The sequence below is a fragment of the Artemia franciscana genome, chromosome 19 (genome assembly GCF_032884065.1).
Source record: "Artemia franciscana chromosome 19, ASM3288406v1, whole genome shotgun sequence".
Lineage (NCBI taxonomy): Eukaryota > Metazoa > Arthropoda > Branchiopoda > Anostraca > Artemiidae > Artemia > Artemia franciscana.
The window spans coordinates 15,379,830-15,396,647 of record NC_088881.1 but is presented as its reverse complement, the minus strand read 5'-3'; the positions used below and the strand labels follow the sequence as shown (position 1 = coordinate 15,396,647).

General features: G+C 35.0%; 1 protein-coding gene across 4 annotated transcripts in view; it reads right to left on the bottom strand.

Annotated features, from left to right (window-relative positions):
* The window catches only part of LOC136039331 (chromatin-remodeling ATPase INO80-like), a 138,516-nt gene that overhangs the window by 72,291 nt on the left and 49,407 nt on the right, over positions 1 to 16,818 (bottom strand). For all 4 annotated transcript variants that reach the window (XM_065722956.1, XM_065722954.1, XM_065722953.1 and 1 more), the window contains exons 13-17: positions 14,267 to 14,407; positions 11,728 to 11,837; positions 8,215 to 8,416; positions 5,407 to 5,497; positions 2,857 to 3,262 (exon numbers count right to left, since the gene is read on the bottom strand). In XM_065722956.1, coding sequence (XP_065579028.1) covers positions 2,857 to 3,262; positions 5,407 to 5,497; positions 8,215 to 8,416; positions 11,728 to 11,837; positions 14,267 to 14,407 — 950 coding nt within the window. The remainder of the gene's footprint in view (positions 1 to 2,856; positions 3,263 to 5,406; positions 5,498 to 8,214; positions 8,417 to 11,727; positions 11,838 to 14,266; positions 14,408 to 16,818) is intronic.

Sequence of the window (16,818 nt, the reverse complement as noted above, 5' to 3'; positions counted from 1 at the left end):
AATCTTCCGATTAAAACTGTGAAAAAGCCATTTAGCCCCAAAAAATTAATGTGCAAATTTCGCTTTAATTATTTATATATGGAGAGCCAAGATCAAACCATGCATTAATTCAAAGACGTCCAGAAATTAAACAAAAAAAAAACAATTTTTTTTTAAATGAAAGTAAGGAGCGACATTAAAACTTAAAACGAACAGAAATTACTCCGTATATGAAAGGGGCTTTTCCTCCTCAACGCCACGCTCTTTACGCTAAAGTTTGACTCTTTCTCTTAACTCTAAATTTAAAACAGTAAAAAACTTTAGCGTAAAGAGCGGGGCGTTGAAGAGAAAAAGCCCCTTTCATATACGGAGTAATTTCTGATCGTTTTAAGTTTTAATGTCGCTCCTTACTTTCACTTAAAAAAACTAGTTTTTTTTTGTTTAATTGTAGATAGGAGCTTGAAACTACAGTAGGATTCTCTGATACGCTGAATCTGGTGGTGTAAATTTCGTTAAGGTTCTATGATTTTTACGGGTTGTTTCCTCCTCACCTGTCCTTCCAAACTTAAGTCTTTAGATCGCGCACGAAAAATGCAGGATCAAAAATCCGTCGGCAATCCTTCAATTCGTCGCAATCCAAGTTTCTACCACCAGTCACGATCCGGTAGGGCAACAGGGAAGAAGCTACAGGGTTCTGCTCCGCCTCAAGGTTTGTCGCTTGACCTAAATCTCTTGACTTGTCTAGTTCTTCAGCGTACCGCATTATTAGGTATTTTGGATATTTACATCTACCAAGCTCCAAATACTTTTTACAAAGGCGCTGTCTATGTGTGGTAACACTTAAGATGTATACCTCACTTTGATTTAATTTTCCCCATGATTTCGCCTTTGTGTGCACAACTTTACTGAAGGCTCCTGACTATTTCTCATTTCTAGGTTTCTTCATTGCATTGAAATAATTTATGAAAATTTCAGACTCTATTAACAAGCAGCTGATTATACCAGCTTGTCATTTTGGTCTCTAGGGGGTATTATCGGCCATCTGAAAAGATTCTTTCTGGCAACCGACTTGTAAAATTTCAGGTAGCTGAAAATATTCTAGGGGACTGTTAGAAAACAGGAAAATAAATCGAAAAATGGTTCCAATCATCTTACAGGTTATTGTCTTCTGCTCATGATAGTACCGATTTTGTTCTAAAAGCAATATCTTTTATCGAGTACACTTGTAAGAAAGACCTAGACATTTTCTAAGATTTCTAAGGAATTAGAGGAAATAGAGCAAAATCCTCTCAAACATTTTGTAGCATCTTCAAGAAACTATGGCCTGATATTAAAAGCGGCATCTTCCGCCAATGAATACTTGAGTACTTTTTAAATATAAATTTTCAATTTAACATGGGATTTTCGAGTTCCATCAGTTCACTTAATCACGGCCTTAAGAACGGCCAAAACTTTTTTGTATCCAGCACCATCTTCAGGAAATGTTTTAAGAACCGCAAAAATTCAAGAGTCAATAAAGTTCTTTGATGATAAAATCTCGGAAAAGGAATTTAATTGACTTATCGCCTTGACCCCTTACTGACTGTTATAACTGAAAAATGGAAATTATTCATTTTTGTATGTTAAAATAATACCCTCTCCCCCATTACTCGACATTCAATTTCATTGCCATGTGGATAAAACTACAGTGGTTCCTTCTTAAGCCAGTATTCGAAAGATTACTGATTTTTTTTTTTTTTTACATTGTCAACTAAGCACCAAATGAATACCTTTGTCTTAGCGTGTCTCTTTTACTCTCTTCGTTTTACGAACTAATGATTATCACACTTTATTTCATTAAGACGAATTCAATCTTCCATATCCCAGGCATGCAGTCGGTCATATGGCAACTATTTAAGAGGGTAATTAGTGTGCTTTGACCGGAATTTTATCCTACAGATTATATTACAGACCAATTGATATTGAGGAAGGAATATTGAATGTTCTGTTTAACTTAGTGGAACCGGACAGTCATTTTAGACCGAAAATACAGCGTTTACTCAGGAATGACCAATTGTTATTAACAAACCCTACAATTCGTAAAAAAAAAGTCTGTTAAGAAAGCACCGGTTTTTCGTTTGATTAAACCAAACCGGGTATTTTACAACGATCATCACCTGATCCTACAGAGTCTGCTTAAGAGCTTCTATGAGGGTCGTATCTCTTTGAATGGCTAATAAAGAAAGAATTGTATTTCGATTTAGCCCATATTCGAACAAAACACTTTATTATTCAAAAAAGACCAGATCCTAGAGTCCAAGGACTACTGTCTCCATCATCAGTTATTAGTTTTCAAGCGAGGTAAGTACTTTGAAGTCCTTGACTATGCAGACCTTAGAGTGACATTTCATTAGCTTCTGAATGAAAAACAGAGGAAAAAAAGAAGAAACAATAGGAAAAATTAGACTGAAAATTATCTTTGTTAATGTCCTTTTTTTCTTCATTTTTCTTCTTGGTTTTTCATTCATCATTTACAGAGAGTGTAGTCGTTTAGCCTATGTAAGAGCTCCTATAATGTGTTGGTTTAAAGGCCAATGTGTAAGAGCAACTTATTAGAGTGAAAACTACAACTAGTGTATAAAAAAAGATTGCCAATGCCATCCAGCGTTTGGCGCTTTTTGGTATTTTTTCAAGCTCCGTAATTTAAGTTTTTTTCAGGAGCTGATATCCGTTCTGAACCAACTTTGTTTTAATGTTGCGTAAAAAGTATTAAGAAACCAAAAGCTAGATGGCGTAGTGATTTGTTTTTTTGTCAATCCTAGTGCAAATTTCTACTCTTATAAGTCACCAATACTCTTTGGTACATGATTTAAAAATAACAGTTGAATTGGGAGTTACCTTTAATAACGGTTGGTAAAGGAAATTTGGATATTCCAACCAATACCCCTCATGTAAAACAGGTTGTTTTTCTATATGTGATATTTCAGGTAGCCACTCATCACTCGTTTCCAATATTCCCTTTATCCTTAAAGCTTTATTCTTCTTCTTCGTTCTCATCATCCTATGCTCTATTGTCTCTTTCATTGGACCTATCACAATATTTCCATATTCATGAAGTCTAGATTTATAAGAGCAAAACACCAAGGAACTCATCACAGGACTTTTTATCACAGAGGAAGGAGATAACTTAAAACTGGGTCTAAATAGCAGTGACCTTTTTCGAACAGGTCGAATTTCGTCATGCCATGTTGACTCGTGATAAATAATTGGTGATTTTTGTAGATACCTTAAGTAGTCTTTTAACCTAAAATAATGAAATACATGAATTAAGGGTTATTTCTTAGAACCATTTTTCAGATGCACGTCGAAACATACAAATAGGAAAAAAATATTGGCATATTTAGTTAAGCAGATATCCTCCTTCCACAATCTAAAGAGGGACAGAAGAGAGAAACAGACTAAAGAATTCAGATGAATATGCATTTTTATTGATTTTGGACAAAGATCTAGATGATTCTTTATGACAAACTAAACTTTGTCAGTAGTCCGATTTCTATAACTGTTAGAGCCATTTTTTTGGTAAGGATATTCGTTTTGTTTAGTAGAGGAATTTATACTTAATGACTTCAATGGGATTCTCTAAGATTTCAAAAGTTTCACCATAACACAAGTGTTGCAGGAGAAAATAGGCAGAAGAGCCTTTCCTAGATTTTCTTATAATTATTAGGTCTCTGTGATATGACATTCCCCTCCATAAAGAAGAAGAAGAAAAAAACCTAGCAATATTGAACAGTAGAAATCCTAAGAAGTTGGTCTTTCATTAAAATGTGAATTAAACAATAAATATTTTTTCTTTATAAATTTTGTAAATACTTGTATCTCTTCTGTCCCATTCATCAAAGTAAGTTATGTTCACTATTTTAATGTTTAAACTGGAGCATTTACGACTATTTCTGTACCAAAAAATATAAGTAGAGCAAATACCGTCTTGTCCATTAAAAAGAATGGGCGCTGTGCCTAAAATCTATAAGGATGTCTGAAAATCTAAAACACGAAATTCAAAGAATGTACAATATATTATATATGAAAACAAATTTTGTTTTTCCTCTCACCCATTTTAAGGAATCATTTAGAATTACAGTACTCACAGTAAATCTTAATGACAATGTTTAATATACAAAGGAAACCAACTCTTCACCATATTTAGTGTCCGGGTTAGAGCATAAGGGTTTGTTACCGACAATAATCCTAAAGCGGACTAAATGGACTTAGGTAAAAGGACAAACAAACTGGGCAGCAGACGAACTACCCGTTTTGTAGAGTTAGAAAGGTGATTAAAATTACGATATGATCAAACAGATAAATCTAGAAGGTTTGGCAGGTAAACAAAATGCTAACTGAGACAGGCAAAAGTCAAGCTATCAAGAGGAACACCAAAAAATAAAACAAACATCAAAGAATTCTCCTAGCAAACTGATTTTAATTATTGATTTTATGCAAAACTGTTGCTATCTACACAGTCAAACTACTTGATAGGTTCGTTATAGATCGATTATTATTGATCTGTGGCAACCTCTGAAAGGGGTTTGGGAAATCTAGCATTTTGCTGAGTGCTTTATGTTGCTTTCACACCCCGCACTGCTTTAAAGTTCTATTTTTGAGTTTGTGCCCCTTGCAAGCACGCATATATATGCACAAGGACCGGTCACGCCAAAAAAAAAAACGGATTTAGCCCGTTCACTAATTATTGGTTATTATTTTTGATATTTCACACGTTGATATTACCTTCATTAAATGAGTTTTGGGATATTAACATTTTACGCGTTTGCTTCCTCCTACTAATTTATTCAAAAATACTTGTGCTTTTTGAAGCAGCATCTCCACCAGTTGGAATTAATGAAGTATTCACATACATATGTAGACCTAACACTTTTGACTAATGTCCTGAAACGAATAGTTGGATCACCAAATCAATATTTTGCTAAGATGACATATCTTTCATAGATATATCGGCCATATAAATTTCCCCATTGCTGCACCTTAGTAAGCTCATACTTCTATCCACAGAAACATCAATAGCCTATGTATTTATTTAGTAACTAAAAAATTAATAGAAAAGCAGAAAATACAATTATATCCACTATGTATAGAGAATACAATTATATCCACTTTTGTATCATATGTTTCGTGCTAGATCAGAGTGGTCCTTCTCCCTCGCCTCCCAGCCAAAGTAATGTAGTTGAATCTTTAGTTCAATGCCACCTGCTATATTAGTAGATTTTAAAAAGGATTACGGATTATACCGATGCAATCAGCCTTCAGATCTTTGTTATTTTTTCTTATAGCTACACTAATTCTTCCAATTTTAGTTACCAAGACAAGTCCACCACGTACATTCCTACAGACTTGAATCCACTTCCAAAATTTTATAAAAACAAAATTACTTACCTAGCGAAAATTCCTTCATAAAAGAGACTAACAACTTCTGCTATGGATATATCAAGAAATCCGAGGAATGACAACTCGCTCGCGCATTTATCTAAAAAAGAAAATAAAAAAACTTCTTTAGTTCTTCGATGACTATTACCTTTCAATGCAAAAAACATTAACTTTACTTACAATATAAAAAAATATACAACTAAATTTAAAAATGTGATTTTTTCACCTATGTTTAATAAAACTGTTATTGTGCCACAACAGAACGTTCTAACCACATGTATTTTTTAAAGGTATTGATGTTTCCCTAGCTAACTAAGCGGGCGACATCCTTGATATTAGTAGAACAGCGTTCGTAATTGAAGAAATTTTTTGAATCCTCGATAGCAAATATAAATACAATAGAATTCGAATTAAGGGGAGCAAGACTGAGTTCTTGGTGTTTAATCACCACTCACAATGCTCCACGAATGTTTAGGTGGGTGAACATGTTATTCAAGCACAAGATACACTGACAAACCTTGGTGTACCGATTGGGGTCAAACCTTTGCGCAACGCGTCAACTTCTGAAAGATTTTTTGCCAGGAATTCTAGGAGAGCAAACGATTTACTAGTAGCACTGAAGTTCAAATTCAACTATTGTATCCTAGCTACCGTGTATAATGCAACTATTCTACCACATTTGTTTGTCCTTGCACCATTTTGGTTTCTTCTTACTGTTTCGGACATTAAGGATATACAGAAGTGTATAAATATACAAATATTTGCTATGGGTGCCTCTTTGGAATAGCAAAAGATCCCTATCCTCGCGGTACGCAGTTGCTAGTCCAGCGTAAACGGTGCAGATAAAAAATGGTAAGCAGATCATTCGTGAAGGTACCCATGAAATGACCCTTCGATGATCATGTGTTTATCCCAGTGTAAGATTGTCATTATTTGTATTTTTTCTTGTTAGTTCTTCTGTTTTTGGTTTTGTTTGTATTTGTTATAAGTTTTTCGTTTCTTTTTATTTATTCCTTTATTACTCCATCACAGTTGTATTTCTATATATATGATGGACATATAAGTATTCCAAAAGTAACTTGATTTGAAATATAGGAGATTAAAAGGTTATTGATATACCCAATTTAATAACATTCCATTAAAGTAACAAGTATCAACAGTTCGTGGTAATGAACTGTAGTAAGGAGTGACCCGGCTCAATAGTAACCGAAACTCTAAAAAAAAATTGATACAAATAGTTTCATCAAAAGAATCGCATTTTAATGCTGATTTTAAATATATTTGTTTCATTACGTTTAGTTTTACCCATCAAAACTTACGAGCCTGAGAAAATTTTCCTTACTTTAGAAAATAGGAACACCTTCTAAAAGTCATAGAATCTTAACGAAAATCCCACCATCGCATACAGCATATGAGAGAACCCTACTGTAGAAGTTTCAAGCTCCTATCTACAAAAATATGGATATCCACATTTTTTGCCAGAAGACCGATCACGGGTGCGTTTTTTTTCAGGGGTGATCCTGTCGACCCAGTGGCCCTAGAATTTTTCATGAGGGCTCATTCTAACGGGAATTCAAGGTTCTAGGGCCCTTTTTAAGTGACCAAAAAAATTGGAGGGCACCTAGGCCCCCTCCCACGCTCAGTTTTTCCCAAAGTCACCGGATCAAAATTTTGAGATAGCCATTTTATTCATCATAGTCAAAAACCTAATAACTATGTCTTTGGGGAAGACTTACTCCCCCACAGTTCCCGTGGGTGGGGCTGCAAGTTACAAACTTTGACCAGTATTTACATATAGTAATGGTTATTGGGAAGTATACAGACGTTTTCAGGGGGATTTTATGGCTTGGGGGGGAAGGTTACGTGGGAGGATCTTCAATTAAGAGAATTTCAATGAAGGGGACGCAAGATTTTCTAGTATTATTTTAAAATATGAAAGAATAAATATGAAGTTTTTTTTCAACTGAAAGTAAGGAGCAGTATTAAAATTTAAAATGAACAGAAATTATTACGCATATAAGGGATTCACCTCTTCGTAATACCTCGCTCTTTGCACTAAAGTATTTTTAGTAATTTCTTTAGTAATTTATTCTACGGACCTTGTGATTCAGGGGTCATTCTTAAGGAATTGGTACGATATTTAAGCTTTAGTGTAAAGAGCAAGGTATTGACGAGGGGGTGAGCCCCCTCATTTACGTAATAAAACATACTAATATAGAAGTTCGCTACGTAAGTTAATTACTAAGTTGCGCATATTTTTTACTAATGAAAACGTTCGTAAAAAATTAAAAGTTCTAGTTGCTTTTTTAGGTAATCCCAAAATTGGAGGGCAACTAGGCCCCCCCCGCTCCTTTTTCTCTCAAAACCTTCCGATTAAAACTATGAGAAAGCCATTTAGCCAAAAAAAATGAATATGCAAGTCTCGTTTTATGTGCGGAGAGCCAAAATCAAAACATGCATTAAATCAAAAACGTTCAGTAATTAAATAAAAAAACAGTTTTTTAACTGAAAGTAAGGAGCAACATCAAAACTTAAAACGAACAGAAATTACTCCGTATATGAAAGGGGCTTTTCCTCCTCAACGCCCCGCACTTTACGCTAAAGATTTTTGCTCTTTTAAAAAGTTCGTCTTAAGTTTTAATGCCAACTACGCCAACTTCTGAATGAGGTAGTTGATTAAACGCTCCTTTAGAAATGTCGATCCGCCTCTACCCTCGAGACCAGAAGCTTAAAAAAAGAGTCCGTTGATTTTGAGTTAAAATCAATTAGTTGCAGGCATCAAGCCATGGCTAATTGTAGAAAAAACATATAAAGTACCAGAATTTGGAAATAGACTTTGAATAATCCAATCCGGTCGCCAAATTGTCAATTTTCCTTCTAGTATGTGTTGCTTTGATGGGATGGCTGTTGAAAGAATGCCATCCTGGAATACTAATCTGGATAGTTGATAGGGCTCAAGCTTCGCATTGAATGGCGATCTTACATCTCTCCTCTCAAACAGCTCAGGATGATTACATACCTAAAAACGCAAATGAATTGATCACAAACAAGTACTATTGCTATAACTGTGTAAGTTACTATTAGCATTAATCAACGATTTGATAGTTATATTTCATTTATTATTATTATTTTTTACGGTTTTGTGGTTTTCCACGTCAGAGTAGCCTTTTTTAGTACCCTGCCATTCTAAGTTGTGTCGTTTTTTCTTTCTTTTTTCTTTGTTGTTAAGTTGTTTTTGTCTTTTGGCGTTTATAAATCAATAGAATTTATTTGATAATAGCTAGCCGTAACTTTTGGCTTAGCTCTCTGATGGCTCCGTTTAGACATTTCCATGTTTATTTTCCATGTATTGATACCATGTGTAATTAATTATACCTTTACTTAATAGTCATAATGAAGTAATCTGATCTTACCTACTTAAATAAAACTAAGTTGATTATTCGGACACCCAAATGTATTGTACATTTGTACAGCTGAAAATCCTGAATTAGTGTCAGAATAGACCTGAATTATATTCAGTTCAGTTCCTTTTATTATTAGCACAAATATTTACAAGAGCACTATTCCATTGATCTCGATAAGGTTCCATTGCTCGTAGTATGGAGAACTCAAGCAACAAGAGAAGACACCAATCCTTGATCGATCCCCACATTTAAAACCTATCGATCCTTTGACCCCATCCAGTGCATAGGGCAAAGACAGTTACCATCCAAGCCCCTGTAAAAATAATAATAATCTAACAATAACAAATAAATTAAATTAAACTAATAAATGCCATAATAAATATTTTAAATATCCATCTTATATTCTAACATAATTATTTCTATAATAATTAATTTATAGTTCGGCGAGGAGTCAGACATTCGCTAATCGATCTTCCTGCATTCTAATCAAACTAATTCTTCTCACGGGTATATTGCAGTTTGAAGAATCATTAGATACTAATTGAGAGAAAAGGCCTCACAGAATTAGACTCTATTTGTTTTGGTCCAAGCCACCCGATCGAGGCTAGAGGGCCAGGTCGTCCCTGAGACAGAGGAATAACAGTTTCATTCAATGTAGATATTGAGGAATATCTCCCAATGTCGTTCAGATCGACTTTCAAATATGATATTTAAAAATCTTAGTTCTAGATAAAAAACAGCGATCAACATGTCGATACAACTCAAAGTAAAAAGATTACACAAGAGGATAAAGTATGTATACACACAGATGCACGTTGAGAAACCAAAATAACAATTTTGAGCTTTCGACCCTATACATACGGCACCACGTTTAAAAGGGTCACATATCGGCAGTTTCAAAAAGGGTTCTTTGGCCCTTTTCCAATTCAAATATTTGGTTTTCATTCCGTTTCCGTTGTTTCTCGTTGGTTGGCATTCTTTCAAAAAAGTCTACACGAAGAAATCAAGGTGATCAATAAAAGACTACAAGTCCAAACCAGAGTTTGGATATCCATTCAACATATTTTTGGAAGCATAGATGTGACTTCTTTTTTAGTTTATTCTAGAATTTCAAATTCGTAAATTAATTACCCACAAAATCCCTGCGCCTCTCAATCTAAATTTTGTACCCCTAAAATCTCTGCACTCGTGCCCCCTCTGTCCCTCCCCTGAAACAGCATCAGCCAAAATGTAAACTGACAAAAAATAGGTAGATTTCTGTTTTTCAAATAATATCAAATACTTTGCTTAATTGCCTTTCGTCTTGACAATTAACATGGTGCGCATGCATACCTGCCTTTGTTCACATTCGTAACCGACCAAAACTAGCATTCTAGATTCATTATCTATTTAGAATGGATGTGTTTTCTTCCACATCAAAGATAGTACAAAAAGGACAGAGGGTTAATATGACTTCTGTAATAATTTATTCTAGAATTTTGAATTTGCAAATTAATTGCCTTTTCTTATAACGAATTGTGTACAACTTAATGCGTTCTTTTTACGAATTGTAAGGACTTTTCCACACTCTTCTTACGCTTCCTTCTTTTTTTCGTATTAATAACTGATTCTGACCGCAAACAAAACCAATCGATAGCACACCAAAAGCGTTGCCAATCTTTCCCGAGATTCCAGTCATCTAAGGAAGTGCATATTGAAACTTCCCTTCGGCTTTTAGAAGGATGCTATACATTCTGGCTACAGATGCCTATAAAAGAGGCACCCATTATAGATAGTTTCTTGGCCTCGCAAAACGTGCACACTCATGTACACTCAGGGTGCACTAAAGGACTGATAAATCTGAGATAGGCTTTATAATTTTCTTGATTGCCTTGCCATCTTACGGGTGCCATTTAATTTCATAAGTATTTTGAAACTAAACTCAATTACTAAGTTTTGCATCACTTTTTATCTTACTAGCTAGTTCTCCCTTAACTTCAAATTTCAATAGATGGTCTCAAATTTTCCGATGTCTTATTGGACATTTCAATGTACTTTCAAAAGAACCTGGGCTATACAAGATTTTAAGACAATGTATTTCAAAAATGAGCTGCTCCCCTAGAAAAAAAAATCGTTCAGCCTATTTGGAGAACAAAGACTTAAAACAGAACGCATTAGGCACAGAGACAAGCTCTCTCAGAATTCTAGATACATTATCTACTTAGAATGGATCTGTTTTCTCCCACATCCAAGATAGTACAAAAAGGACAGAAGGTTAATTCCCCTCGCAAATTAATGGTTTTCCACAGAACTTCGTCATTTCCAAAGTAAATAGTTCAGATAACTCATGGTAGCAGAGTGGATTGCTTGACAATACTGGGGTGCCACCGGGCCATCCCAGCTGCCACCGGGCCAACAGGGAAAGAAGCCCATCGGTTAAATAGATTCCTACCAATTCCTTAAAAATGCTCCATGCGCCACATATAGCACAGGAGGAATTATTTATTATTATAATCATAATTAAGATCGTAAAAAAAAAGAATGTCCAATCCTCCTATATTCCGTATATCCCCCCCCCCAAAGAAAAAATTGTATGATTCGTGAAAAGTAACGAAATGCATGCAATTTTTAATACGTTTTTTAAAGTTTCTCTTTTTTAAAGCCCCCCCCCCCCCCGAACAAAACTTCTGGATACGCCCTCGAGTTCCTATCAAATTTTCTGGTGTTCAGTCGGTTTATCTAGCGTTACTGTTCCAACTGATATCAATTTATCAAGTAGTACTGGGCTTTGTAGATTTTACACTAGAGATTGTGCAACTAGCTCATAAAAATTTGTTTTATAGACAGATCAGAAAAATAAACAGAGAAAGAAACAAAACAAAGGACTTTGACCCCATCTAACATACAATACTGTTAAGGGAAAAAAGAAGAAAAAAAAGAAGAATACCTTCCGAAGCTGCATGACAATGTTCATTAAATTAGAAGTAGCAGAAGATGCCACTGAAGTGCTCTGTCCAGAATATAGCAAGTCTTCAATTTTGATCTTCTGTTTCACCGCTATAAGATGTCATAGAAAGATATTAAAGAGAATTAAAAAAAAAAAAAAAAAAAAGTATATTTCAGTCCGTATTTGGTAAAATTAGTTCCTATTTAATTAAAGCACGATAAGAACTCTATTCTTCAGATCTGAATCTTTGATTGAAAACATACAAAAGTAAAATAGTAAGGTTTCTAATAACTGAAATTGTTAATAAGTTCATCTAAAAATAAAATAAATAAAGATTAGATCATCATACGAGTAACGCTTTAAACAGTTTGCTCAAAAAAGTTTGCCCTAAGAGGGAAGCGGGAGGGGAATTAGAGTAATTTTTGTGGGAGTGGGTCAAAAAATGAAAGATATTATATCTTAAATCTAAGTCTTTTTTTTTTCGGAAAAGGGGGAGGGGTTCTGTGGATCAATCTTGGGGAAGGGAGGCATCTCTCATGTCCCCACTTGTGCTAGCATACCCTTGGGATATATCAACTTCTTTTCATTCACCTTTTAATTCTGCATTCAAAGACTACCTTAAAAGGTCTACATTGCAGCTAAAAAAGCTTATTTTATTTCCAAAAACATATAAAAGATACTTCTAAATATTACTAATTCAGTTGTTTATAAGAATAAAAATCCAAGCCCATCCAAATGATTTTGAATTTTCCCACAAGTAAATCTATAAATAAGGCAAATTCCATTGATTCGTTTGTCTACAACCTCTCTGACTTAGGCTCTACACGCTCATATTGAACATTTTTTTAAAACAAGATAATGTCAAATTCACTACATTGTATTATAACATCAGTAATTTACTAGGACAAGGTCTTAGTCTGAGACCATACGGCCTTGCACCTTAAGGAAAAGTAGAGCAAAAGTAAGTGTCTGCCCTTACGTTCAATTTCAATCTTGGGAGGTTGAATATTTGACACACCTTTCCCTTTAACACTCCAAAAATTAAAACCAACATTATGCTAGAAACGTTCAATGTTTCAAAGGCAAAAATCGTCAAAAATATCCTTTTCCATTGTTAACCGCACCCCTTGACCAGTCCTGAGGAACTGGCGTGTACATGAATATAAGAATAAAGTACGTTTTATTGGAGCCTTCTGAGCCTGGGCAGAATTGGACCATAGGAGCCTGAGCCCTCCTTTCCCCTTAACGCCCTCCAAAAAGTAAAACAATTTTATGTTAGAAACTGTTCAGTGTTTCAAAGGCAAAATCGTCAAAATATCCTTTTCCATACTTACCCGTGCCCCCTGACCAGTCCTTGGGAACGGGCTTGTACATAAAATAAGAATAAAGTACGTTTTATTGGAGCCTCCTGAGACTGGGCAGAATTGGACCATAGGAGCCTGGACCCTCCAATCTACTACATCTTATTTAAACCGAAAATATGTAAGGACTTTTCAGTCTTGGCACAAACAAGAATTCTAAATGGTAAGCTACAGACTGACTTGGTGCAAAAAAATCCCCCGACCCGGTGCAAAACCGAGTTCAGTCTTGATACAGTGTAAAAACAAGCCAAGTCTAAGTTGTGCTTGGTCCTTCTCTCTACCAACTTTTTAGATTTAATGTAGGCAAAAAGTCAGTATTTATGGCCCAAACAAGGTTGGAGAACGAGGAAGAGTTTTCGGCCAAGCAAAACTTAGCCTGAAATTGAAAGGGCTTGAATATTTAAAAATTTCTCTATGGATATTCATAATATTATATTGCTTTGACAAAATTCCATTTCTCCTGTATTTCAAATATGTGGCATTTAAAAGGGGATAATTTTATAACGGTAGCAAGAGCTCTATATTTTGTGGTTACTCTGGCATTCCTTGGCCAAGATAGGAGATTAAGAAGGTATTGACAGTACTTATAATAATAAGAGGGGAGATCACGAATTTGAAATAGGTGCCTATACGAGGAAATATGTGCTCCAAGAGCAGTTCACCAGTCAGCTCACTTTTATATGCACACAGCTTACTTTTCTTATGAATTTATATTTCTTATAATATATATTTCAAGATTCCAAAGTTATTCACCAAAACCCCCTAAAACCCACTGGATTATAGTAGGTAGATAGAAAAGGGATAATATTTTAGTCACAAACCTTTGGTTTCTTAGGCATCGACTTGGGACACTATGAAGTTGATACTTTAGAGTTATGACTAAACAAAGAAACAAATCTGTATACAAAAAGTGAACTATGCATTTAATTATTGCAGCAAATTACTACAACTATGCAAATCCATACAATGTGAACTGGCGTTTGAAGTTGATCAAGCTTAAGAAAGCACCATTAAGCAGACTTCAGAAAGCACCGGAAGCAAAGTTTAGAAAGCCATTTTTTTTCACATCGTAATAAAAAAAAAGAACCAAACGAAATCCCATCTGAACGAAGGTTTAATTTTTGTGGAATATTTTCCTTCTTCCAATAACGCGTTCGAAACTTGAAAATACGACTTACCATTATATAAGGCCTTCTGTCTCGACGTAAGAGGGCAGTATAACATGATTTCGATCTTCTCGGAGAGTTCATTTTCCACGTCTTTTTTGATTCGACGCAACATAAATGGCTTTAAGATCAAGTGAAGTCTTGTCAGATGCTCTGTGAAGTAAGAAAAACCCAATTACTTATAACCATTTAATCTTTATAAACCATGTAAAACCTTTTTTCAAACACTTTTATAGATGCTTGGTAGACAATCCTGATAGGAGTCTCAATCAGAATCACCAATAGGATTTCTTTAAATTGTTCAGATTCTAATAAGGAAGGAGTTTTCAAAGCCAAATAAAAAAAAAAGAAACGTTAAAATATAAAAACATTTCGATAGTTTAGCCAATAAAGGTATTTTTTCTGGAGAACTAGCACCATCTCTTCCACAATAGGATGAGAATGGGTTATTTAAGATTTGAAGGAAGTGGGAACTTCAAATGAGGGAGCCAAGAAGGAAGCTCCGAAAAATTGGGAAAGAGGCGGAGCGTACGCAGCTGTGTTGGCTTTGGTGGCCTAGTACTATAACGAGTGGTTATGTATCTATTCAAGTATTTTAGTATATAAACTTTTAATGAAACATCAATTTGCACAAATAACCTTCTTTGTTGCTAACCTTGTTACAAACAACTTTAAACCATTGTTTTCATTGCTAAACTAACCACAGCGTCAAGTTGACATTTGACAAATAGGCTTTCTCCGTCTCGTCTTATCTAAACATTCTGGTTTAGGTTGCACACGACAGCAATCACACAGCAGCTATTTGCCAGGAAATGCGCTGCAGCAACAAATCTTTAGTTTTACTTTCTTTTTTTTCTATGTTGGGGATTTATTGCAAGACAGATGTTAGCGCCAAACCTCTGCAGTCCTTACAGGAAGTATGAACCTCAGGCCAGATTGTGACATACGAAGTTACCTTTTTGGAAAGTGGCGCATAGTTCTTGCCCAAGGCCAAAAGGTGGTTTTTCTTTTGTCTAAGCCGGAGGCCATAGTGCGCGAGTTGAAGCAAAGTTTTACAGTATACATCGGAGGGGTCTATTAAAGTCGTTCCATCAACATTTCGTTTCTCAGAGTTTCATAGAAAGTTCTGTTCTAGCAGATAATCAAGCAGAAAGCAGTTTATCATTCAAGCACAAACCTTAAACTAAAAGCTGTCAAGGTATGTAATGGTTCCCTGGTCTTCTTAGACTAGTAGATCTTCTTAGACTAGTAAATACAAACCCAATTCACACATCCCACATCAATCACCACATCAATTCACACATCAATAACACATCCCAATCTAGTTAAATTTCTGCTTTTGGGACTGAGGCAATGGCATGAGATCAGTAATAAGGGAGAAAACATGGGCCTCCTAAATTTTAATAGTTCTCTCACTGCCAGGAAAAAAGAGTTTACCCTTTATTTCTTTCGCAATAATGATATCAGAAAGTTGACCTGCATTTGTTTATACAAGCTGTTTAGTTTTTTTATAGTCACCAAAAAACCTTAATGAGCTTAATAAAGTACATGAAATTAGTTTTTCGCTTAAAATTTCGTTCATAAGATTCACCATTTTTGGTAGCATTGGGCCTTTTTGACCTAAGCTTTGATTCAGTCAGGTTAGGTTAACAATAATATTAATATACCTTTCGGAAATCTCACAGTGCTGACAACTTCACTTTTATGATATATATCGTAAACGCTGCAGTTGGTCTCCTTCTCCACTCCCAATTATTTATCAGAAATGTAGGCAAGTAGCATCTTATGCAAATCAGAAAAGTGCAATACTGTCAATCTGTGAGATTGGAGACAGGAGGCAGGGAACAGACGCATGACCCCTCTACCCTCTTTCCCATCAAGAAAGGTTGGCATGTTGTAGGTTATTTGAAGCCCAATCGCGCAAGACTTTCGATTTGTATCAGTGGAGTCCACGAGCTACACCCCTCAAAATGTTAAAATTTTAGCTGAAAGAAAGCCGTCTTAACCCTCCCCCAATCCCCTCTATATATGATATGAAGTAAATCCTACTGCAAATGTCTATAAAATACAGATTACTGAAAAAAAAGGATTAAATCAATTGATAAAACTGATGAAAACTGATCAACAACTCCATATTGTTGAGAATCCAGAGCATGTATTTCTTTTTGATGAGGCAGCTTCAATATTTGAAATAAATGGCTTCTCACATTCTTTTAGGAAGGAAATTGAAATTTAAAAAACAAAACCATAAATAGATACCTTGCTTTAATTAGAGATACTGGAGATATTCCTATAAATCCAACTTACAATAACTTAAAATTAAAGGATTCCATTAACATTTTCCTTCAGTTTAAATTAATATCATATGACCACAATTTTAATGAAAATCAGGCCATTAGACAAGCTAAGTCAATCACTAAGCGAGAATTCTTGCCGAATCTAATTGCTGAATAGTCTTTCATTTATTATGGCTCGGTTTTTTGGTTTGTTTGATTCAGTCTTTCTTCTGCGCACTTAGAATTAATTAAAAAGGCGAGTTTTCCTTCTTTTTTTGAGCACTGAAA